The sequence below is a fragment of the Mastomys coucha genome, unplaced genomic scaffold, assembly GCF_008632895.1.
Source record: "Mastomys coucha isolate ucsf_1 unplaced genomic scaffold, UCSF_Mcou_1 pScaffold18, whole genome shotgun sequence".
NCBI lineage: Eukaryota > Metazoa > Chordata > Mammalia > Rodentia > Muridae > Mastomys > Mastomys coucha.
This window is the reverse complement of record NW_022196900.1, coordinates 20,427,617-20,437,669: the sequence shown is the minus strand read 5'-3', so window position 1 is coordinate 20,437,669 and position 10,053 is coordinate 20,427,617. Positions and strand designations below refer to the sequence as shown.

Genomic DNA, 10,053 nt, shown 5'->3' with positions numbered 1-10,053 from the left:
CGAGCCCCGGGAGGGCGTCGACGCTGAGGGGGCGGGGCCAGGCGAGGCGGGAACGCGCTCGCGGGCCGGGAGGGCGGGGGCGCGGCGCTGGCGAGAGCGTGCCCGGTCCCCGCCCCTGTTTCCCACTCTTCCTTCCACCTCTGACCGGCCGGAGCTGCGGAGCGGCTCCGCTCGCTGGTCCCCGGAGCCGCCGCCCGCTTCCTCCGCCCGCGGTGAGCCCGTCCATCCCCGCACAACGCGCTCCTCCATCTGGGCCATGGATGGGTAAGTTGCCGGGTGGCCACTCGGGGGCTGCGCTGGCCTCGTTTCCTCTCGGCGACGCGTCCCGCCGAGGCCGGGGAGCAGGGCGCGACGCCGGCTAGCGGAGGAGCCGCCCGGGGCTAAGCCCGACGGCAGGGACCTTGGGGGCGCGGGGGTCTGTCCGCCGCGGTCTCCGCTTCCTGCGCGCGGCGCCCCCCGTCACGTCCGCCCCTCGCAGCCTCGGGGCGCCTTCGGGAAGCGGAGACGAGCCAGGGCCGGGGTGCCGGGCCGGACTCCCCACACTTCCTCTCAGAAAATGGTGCGCGGCGCTGGCGGGGGCGGAGGCTGAGGCGGCCGCGGCGCTCGGGGAGTTGCTGTTTACCGGTGGGGTGGGGCGCGCGGCGGAGCTCTCCCCGGCGGCGGGCCCGGGCGAGCGGCGACAGCCGTCTGGACGGCGACCGGGTCTCGAACTGCGGTCCCGCGCGGGTCTCGGGACCGGCGGGGTCTCCCGACTTGGGCTGTGAGATACGTTAACCACGTCTAAATACCGAGCGTCTGCACTTTATCCCCGGGGACGCTTCCTCTTCGTTCTCCCCCCCAAGAAAGTTCGTGAATTCGCCTCGGGCGATGTCAGATATTGTGTAAGTGTAGATTTCCGGGCGCTTTCAAATGCTCGGTTTAAATGGGGGCTGTGACTAAAAGGGGAAAAAAAAAGATTTACAATCACCTTTCCCGAGCTGGTAATTTCTTTGGGAACTCTTGAACATGGGACAGGACCTGATGTATCTTAAGAAAAGCGTGAATTGAGGGATTTTGGTAAATTGAGGATCATATAGTCAAGATTAAAAAAAAAATCTCCGAAGTCAATTAGAGTTTCCACCTTTTATTTATTTAAACCTTTGCCGTTTGAGTTGTTTCTTAACCCCTCTCCCCGCCGACTTTTGTTGACAAGACTTGTATAAACTGCGGAATGGTGGAGCATATAACTTGTTTGAAAAGTGAAACCCATTTAACAGGTTGCCGCGTTAGTTGATCATAGCATGCTACGTGTTTACGTGAGGACACTAGAATCTTACAACAATTTTTGCACTCGTTAGGTTTCGTTTATCTTAATTTCACAATATTGTGATGTATGGATTATCTCATTGAATGCAGATTGCACACTGCTGCAGATATCAAAGTGCAATTTTAGATTTGATTTATGGTTGTGAAGTTCTTTAAAGTATTTTTATTTAATGGGAGCTACTTTGCGAACGCTTCTCCTTGAGCATTGGCTTTTCATTACCTGACTCTGATTCATTTTACGTGTGAAATAATTTTCAGTGATTTATGCCATAAACGCCATTATATCAGTTTTGGAAGGGCTGTGGAGTGTTCGTCTTCAGAAGGTTCAACTTCGGGTGTAGGGAAACAAGTTAGCTTTGTGTGTGGTGAGATTTAAAGGGCTTGACTTTCGATTCTGCCCAGTAAAGTGCAAGCTCCTCCCCCACAGCGCACCGGTGGGGGGCAAGGGTGATTAGGAATAGTCACCTTATTCGGCATATATGTGTTTATCTGATCCAAAACATTAGTTGCATAGGCTTTTAGTCATCATTTGCTACTTACTACGTCTTGTTAAAAATTACCTTTTTAGTTGGCTTACAAAGTAATGGGTTTTAAAATAATTTGACACAGGAACACACACACACACACACACACCATCCCATTTTGCTCCTATTTTACTCTGCTCTCACCTTCCCAAACTGACTTTTGTTGATAGTTTTTACGAACTTTGCCTTGCTTGTGGGATTAAAGCTAAGAAGACAGTGATGCAGATAGAGACATTCAAATAGGGAAATACTTGTTTTGTACATCAGAACCAATAAAGATACTGTTACACACTTGTAAGAAGTATAGCTTATCAGTTATTTATCAGGCTTACATTTCAGAGAAATGAATACAAGTTTTAGAACTCTGAAAGGGAAAAAAGGAATGGCTATTGTTTAAAACAGTGAAGTTTATACCACTTGATGCAAAGACAAGTTTGCATACCTTTAGGAAATTATGACTCTATTGATCAGTAATGTAATACAGAACCTATGTGTAGCTTTCTTTTAGGAAATATGGAGCTAAACTGCTAACTGAAGATTTAGAAGAGATCAGTTTTTGTATAGAGTAGCTGTATAGGGGTTTTTACACATCATCTTATAGAGTGTGGCTTTAATATAGTGAACTATGCCCTGGGCAAGCTTATTAAATTTCATTTTCCCACAGCTTGCAAAAAGCCCATTTCCTTTATTCTGAGTAGTTAAAAAAACAAAGCCTACTAGCCAACATATTTTTAGTTCCTTCTCGAATCCCAGCTCTCTGCCTTCTCCCCCACTCCCAAGAGTGTGTGTGTGTGTGTGTGTGTGTGTGTGTGTGTGCATGTGTGTTCATGTGTTCGTTCATGTTCATTTCTACCATGGAGGAGGAGTACTTTTGTACTCAAAACAGTATAGATGGATAACATTTTTTAAATTGTAAGTTTTAATGGTGTGTGAAAACTGATGTTTGTATTTATGCTAGCTCTGGGAGCCAGCCATGTTTTTGTGTTTTGGGGTGATTAAGATGCTGATTTTACAAGATGCCTTTTGTGGCTGTAAGATCCAAGGCCAGGCTCTATTTGCCTGAGGCTTTGAAGTGTGATCACTCCTATCAGTGATTTAAAAGAATGAATGTTGGCGATTTTAGTTTTGGTTTGGATTTGTCAAAGCGAGATAAACACATGCTTTTTGTATTGAAGCACAGCTGATCTTTCCTACACACTTGAGAATAATTTGTTTCTTGCATTGATGTTGAGGCTTTGCTTTTGAACTCTGCTGTTGCTACACTGTCCGTTGTTTTTTCTTTATTAACATTTCATAGTTCATTTTTTCATTATTTGTTATTATGATGCTTTTTCTTTTTCTTTAATCTTATCTGTCTTTTAAAACTTGTTCTCTAACTTTGTTTTCCATTTTCTCTTTTTACTTTTTCCATACAGTGTTGTTACAGATCTTATAGCAGTCGGTTTAAAGGTAGGAATCTTTTACTATCCTTTCATAGTTTTTATATTTTAATTTTGACATTTCCCCACCAGTGGTGAAATGATTTCACCTGTTCACAAAATTGTCTTTTGTTCTGTGTGATAATAATCTTTTATTTTTAACTCCAAAATAAGTAGGCCTGTGGCTAATTTTGGATTTTATGTACCTTTTAGGAGGAACTATAGTATTATATATGGAAAATTGAAACCACCCAAAGTAGTACTTAACAGAATTTTGGTGGGGATTGGCTTTGTTTTTGTAGTTAAAATAATCAGGCCCTGATTTTTTAAAAAAACCTTCTTTTGTGGCTGCACTTAGGAATAATAAAATAACAGTAGCTGATTTTTTTTTTTTTACTGCCAACTATGTACCATGTGCTTTATATGTATGCTTACTAATCATTATAACATTCCTTCAAGATGGGTAATTACTATTCTTATTTTAGAGATGAAAAAGCAGGTTGAGAAAGTTTGTCCAAGGTGTTCAAATGCTTGTCTTCCTGTTCAGTTTTCAAAGCCTTACCCTTTTGTTGTTGCTATTGTTACACCTTGTTTCTAGCAATGAAGTCTCTATCTAAAATGTGAATATCTAGGGAACTCAGTATGTCTCAATATGTTGTAGTAATGATTTTTCCAAGTTTCAAGTCTTTAGTTAGACCAGAGTTTTCTTATTATTGTATTACAAAATACAAGTCAAGAAAATAGTGCTCCTCAATATGAGGGTTTTCAAGCTATAATTTGCCTTGGGTTGGAGAAATGGCTCAGCAGTACTTACTGCTCTTGCAGATGACCTGGCTTCTGTTCTCAGGATGTATATGGTGACTCACAACGACCTGTACCTTCAGTTGCAAGGGGGTCAGATGCATTTTTCTAATCTCTGGGTTCACATACATACTCAGGCATGTACACATACATACAATTTAAAGACAAATAAAATAATAAAAGATAACTGTCATAAAGTTTTCTCTGATATCTAATACTGAATTGGGAATCTAGTTCAATAGGCCACACAGTGCAGATTACTGGAGAAAGTAGAACAAAATTTTTACCTTTGCATCTATTTTAAATAAGCGAGGTTTATTTATATAGTGTGATCACTCTCTAGTCTGTCAGAGTTAGCACACATCCCATCACTGCTCCCTAGCTCTATGTTTTGTTAGTCAGTTCTGTTTTTGTTTCTGTATACTTACAGGATCTGATGGTAGTGCTTGTATTCTATGATTTCTTAAGAAATAAGTGTAACAAGAAGTTAAAGATGGGATGTCTAAGACTAGCACAATTGAGAACTATTGCACTATCTTTTGGGGTTAGGTAGAGTTGACTTGCTTTGGCAGGCTCTGAATATGTTTATGAGTAGGAAATTAATGGAGGCAGCCTTTTCTGGAACTGCGTTCTCCCATATGTCAGTTTCTCACTTAAGAATAATATATGCAGAGATTAGAAATTTAAGGCCTCAACTGTGTGTCTGAAGGTGCCTGTGGAAGAAGGGGTATTTAAGTGAATTGTTTTGATCTTTAAAGATGTGTTTTGTGATTCTGGCTTTTTATCTGGCATGTAAATACAGCAGACAATTAAAAAAGATACCACTTTAAGGTTAATGAATTATGCTTACTTTATTATGGTGAAAACTCATCCATAATAAATGAAAGAAAATTTAAATGTTATGCTTAGGAACCAGATATGAATACAAGGTTTGGTTTTCTGTTTGTATCTTTTGAAGTAACCACTTTGAAAGCAACAGCTCTAAAGAGATGATAAGCTGATTAGTTAATTCAATAGGCAGCCTGTATTAATATATTTATTTATGTTATAAAAATATATATTATACATCTGTTCCGCATCTGTATATTGAAACACTAGAATTGTGCTATAAAATATTCATTATATGTGCTTTCTGGCAAGATTGTTCTTTCTTTGATCTCACCAAGGAAATTTAGTTATTACCAAATAATGAATCAGTTAGACTTTCACTTCATTCAGAATATATGAAAAATAAGTCAATATTTATTTTCTTTGTTTGCTGTTGGAATAAAACAACACAATTAATGGCTTTAATTAGTAGCAAGAATGGAATTTAGACTGTGTTCCCTAATTTTACTTTCCTGGATTAAAAAGGTATTTATTTAAAATGAGTTAAAATTTATTTTATAATGTATGAGTGTTTTTCCTGCATATATGTTATGTATGTTACATGTGTGTCTGGTGTCTATGGAGGTCATAAGAGGGCGATCTGGAACTGTAGTTAAGGATGGTTGTGAGTGACTGGATGGGAACTGGGATCTGAACCTGAGATATCTGCAAGAGCAGGAAGTGCTCTCTCCAGCCTAAGCAGTTATTTAGATTTTGCAAAAGATAATTTAAAATACTTTTACATGTAAATGTAATTATTTTAACAAGGGAAACTGAGTCACTTTTAAAGTGTTTTATAACTTGTCACAAAAGACACTTGTGAGGCTTTCTTTACTATCATTTCCATATGTTTGATAAATGAATGAATGAATGCCAAATTGTAACACAGTGATGTGGCATATACATTGGAACCCAAGCTTTCTGATACTGCTGGTATTCTAATAGGTATACACTTAGTGCGAAAGAAGTTCGTATTTCGATTGGAATTGTATTGAAGACATGTATACATTTTCAGGTGTTTTTGGATTCATATCATGATATGTACCTTGAATGTTCTTTGTGGGGTATTATTATTGCTTCTTTTTTTTTTTTTTTTTTTTTTTTTTCGAGATAAGGTTTCTCTGTGTAGCCCTGGCTGTCCTGGAACTCACTCTGTAGACCAGACTGACCTCAAACTCAGAAATCTGCCTGTCTCTGCCTCCCAAGTGCTGGTATTATTGCTTCTTTGGGGGGTCTGTTGAGACATGGTTTCTCTGTGTAGGCTTGGCTGTCCTGGAATTCACTCTGTAGACCGGCCGGCCTTGAATTTAGACATCTGCTTGCCTCTGCCTCCCAAGCGCAGGCAGGGATTGAAGTCATGTACCATCATTGCCTGGCTTGGGGAATTTAAAAAAAAAAAAAAAGATTTATTTATTTTATGTATATGAGTGCTCTGTCTGCATGTACATCTGCATGCCAGAAGAGGGCATCAGATCACATTATAGATGGTTGTGAGCTACTATGTGGTTGCTGGAATGTGAACTCAGGACTTCAGGAAGAGTAGCCAGTGCTCTTAACCACTGAGCCATCTTTCCGGCCCAGGGTATTACTTTTTTAACATTGTCCAAATTAAAAGATTAGCTTTTGGAACTCATTGTGAAATATTTTTTGTTTTTGGGTTGCTGAGACGGTCTTGTTAGGTTAACCAAACTGGACTGAAACCTGCTTCAGTCTCCCAATGTCTAGGGTCACAGGTATGCACAACCATGACTGGCTATCTGTATGCGTATATTATATATCTATACAAGATACACGCACGCACACACATGTATATATATCATTGACTCATTGAGAAACAATGAGCAGTGAGTCCTTTTAAATGAAGACACAATCTGGTGATGAAGAGTACTATGGCATTCATTTTAGGGATTTAATACACCACATAAATCAGTGACAGCATTGTAGGTAATGGCCTTTTCTGAGAGCCAAAGTGCATTTTAAACTTCCAGCTTATGCATTCAGTAGTATTAGCTGGCTATTAAAAATCTCAAAGCCACATTTCCTATATTCCTGTTTATTTTGGTTTTCCATAACTGTCAGTCTTTTCTATTTTTAGTGAATAGTTGAGTATAGGAAGACACATGTTTAGAAAGGATGGTAATTGGCTTCCAATAACTGTCATGACTGCTATGTAGAAAAGAAGAATATAGCATATCAAAATTAATTTTGAAGGTCAGTTATCTTCATGCTAGACATTGGGGGTTAACAAGTAGCAGCCCATGGGCACATCTGGCTTGCCACCTATTTATTTAAGTAGTTTTATTGGGACATAGTCATGCTTATTTGTTTCAATATTGTCTGTGGTTACTTTCACATTATATTAACAGAGTTGAATAGAGTGGTCTCAGTCTGCAAAGCATAATGTATTCACCTCCTGGTCCTTTACAGAAAAGTTTGCTTGCCGGGGCGGCGGTGGTGCACGCCTTTAATCCCAGCACTTGGTAGGTAGAGGCAGGCGGATTTCTGAGTTCGAGGCCAGCCTGGTCTACAGAGTGAGCTCCAGGACAGCTATGACTATACAGAGAAACCTTGTCTTGCAAAAACCAAAAAAAAAAAAAAAAAGGAAAAAGGAAAAAGAAAAAAGAAAAAAAAAGAAAAAGTTTGCTTACTGTTATGCTTCACTATTGGAAATATGGAAGACCTTGGCTACAGTTTTTTTTTTTAAATGAGATGTTATTTATCTAGAATGCAATTCAATAAAGTTTGACAAATTTTAACACTAATCAAAACAATAGAATGCTGCTCGATAAAGATCCCTGTTATCTCTTTCCAGATACAGTCTAGATAACTTCCCATTTTCTTTCTTTTTCTTTTTCTAAAGATTTATTTTATTTTATGTGTATGAGTACACTGTAGCTGTATAGATGGCCGTGAGCTATCTATCATGTGTGTGGCTGCTGGGAATTGAATTCAGGACCTCTGCTGACTGTGCTTAATTCACTGTAGCTGTCTTCAGACGCACCAGAAGAGGGCGTCAGATCTCATTACGGGTGGTTGTGAGCCACCATGTGGTTGCTGGGATCGGAACTCAGGACCTTTGGGAAGATGGTCCATCTAGCCAGCCCAACTGTTCCAATTTTCATTGACGGAGATTAGTTTTACCTGCACCTCATATGAAGAGAACCATAGAGTATAAGCTCTCCTGCATGGCTGTTGTATTTAGCAAAATGAATTTTACTATGTTGTTGTTGTATAGTAGTTCATTCTTTTATTTCTGTTTTTTATTGTGTCTTAAAATCTGTTCTCATGGCCGGGCGGTGGTGGTGCATGCCTTTAATCCCAGCACTTGGGAGGCAGGCTGGGAGGTGGATTTCTGAGTTCGAGGCTGGCCTGGTCTACAGAGTGAGTTCTAGGACAGCCAGGGCTTAACAGGGAAACCCTGTCTCAAAAACCAAAAAAAAAAAAAAACAAAACAAAACAAAAAAAACACTGTTCTCATGTTGATGGACATTTCAGTTTTCTTTCCAGCTTGGGGATATTACAAATAAAACTTCTGTGAGTGTGTGTGTGTGTGTGTGTGTGTGTTCATTTATTTATTTATTTTATTTATAGATGAGTGCTCTCTCTGTTTGCATTTATGCCTGCATGGCAGAAGAGGGCATCAGACCCCATTATAGATGGTCATGAGCCACCATGTGGTTGCTGGGAATTGAACTCAGGACCTCTGGAAGAGCAGCCAGTGCTCTTACTCACTCAGCTACTTCTCTATCCCCATGTATAAGTCTTTAGTATACTGTTGTATATCTATCTTCTAAGCCCAGGAGTAGAAGTGCAGGATGATAGGACATATAGATTTATCAGAAACTGTTCAATATTGTTTGGATCTTGAAGGTTCCTCAAAGATCTGGATGTTAAAGGCTCACTCTGCAGGGTAGCATTTTGGGGAATTAATAGAACCTTTGAGTAGGTTTAGTTTCCTGGGAAGGTTTTAGGTTTCCATGAGATTGTAGGATGTTGGCACTTCCCTCTTTCCCTTTGCTTTCTGGACTTTAGGTGAACTATTTGTCTATCATTCACAAACTGCCATTTCTACCTGCCTCTCTTACAGCAGTTCATCTGTTTGATGGTGGGCTGGAACCCCCAGAACTATGAACTGAGCAAACTCTTCTCTTTTAAGTTAGTTGTCTCAAGTATTTCATTATAATGATGAAGAGCCTAGTTGTGAGCTGTTGAACCATTTCCTAAAGTGTATGCACTTTACACTGTCTGCTTATAGTCTAGCTCACATCTTTGGTCATATTATCTTTAATATGCCCGATCTCCCAGTCTCATCTATATTAGAACTCAGGTTGTCTTCTACCCTTTGCAACCCTTGGTGCTGTTCTTTTTTACTTTTAGGTATCTAAAGGATGTAGCTAGTATCAGTAATATTTTATTGTACTTGCAACATTGTTATTGATTTCATGACGTACTGTTTTTTTTTTTTTTTTTTTTTGGGGGGGTTCTTCGAGACAGGGTTTCTCTGTGTAGCCCTGGCTGTCCTGGAACTCACTCTGTAGACCAGGCTGGCCTTGAAAACTCAGAAATCCGCCTGCCTCTGCCTCCGAAGTGTTGGGATTAAAGGCATGCGCGCCACCATGCCCGGCGACTGGTACTGATATTTATTAGTATTATCCTATGTACTGTCTAGTTGTTCACTTTGGGGTAGAGAATTCTGTGAAGTCCTTTTGTTGTTGTTGTTTTGTTTTGTTTTGAGACAGGGTTTCTCTGTGTAGCTCTCTAGAACTCACTCAGTAAACCAGACTGGCCTCAGACTCAGAGATCTACCTGCCTCTGCCTCCTGAGTGCTGGGATTAAAGGCATATGCCACCAATCTGTGGCCTTTTAACACTATCCTTTATTCTAACGTAGTATCTCCTCTCTTAACAAATATATCCAGTGGTTCTCAACCTACCTAAGGCTGTGACCCTTTAATACAGTTCCTCATGTTGTAGTGACCCCAACCATCAAATTATTTTCATCGCTACTTCATAACTATAATTTTGTTATTGTTATGAATTAGAAAGTAAATATTAGTGTTTTCTGATGGTTTTAGGCAGCTCCTGTGAAAGGGTAGTTTGACCTCCAAAGATGTTTTTTTTTTTTTTTTTTTTTTTTTT

General features: G+C 40.1%; 1 protein-coding gene across 8 annotated transcripts in view; it reads left to right on the top strand.

The window, feature by feature from the left end:
• The first annotated feature begins 68 nt into the window (after window positions 1-68).
• The window catches only part of Ptbp3 (polypyrimidine tract binding protein 3), an 85,336-nt gene continuing 75,351 nt past the window's right edge, over window positions 69-10,053 (top strand). Inside the window, exons 1-2 of one of the 8 annotated variants that reach the window (XM_031377542.1) lie at window positions 69-264; window positions 3,245-3,278. In XM_031377542.1, coding sequence (XP_031233402.1) covers window positions 257-264; window positions 3,245-3,278 — 42 coding nt within the window. In that variant the 5' untranslated portion in view covers window positions 69-256. Of the gene's footprint in view, window positions 265-665; window positions 882-3,244; window positions 3,279-10,053 lie in introns of those variants that run through there. The other 7 variants (XM_031377540.1, XM_031377541.1, XM_031377539.1 and 4 more) reach the window with 7 other exon arrangements.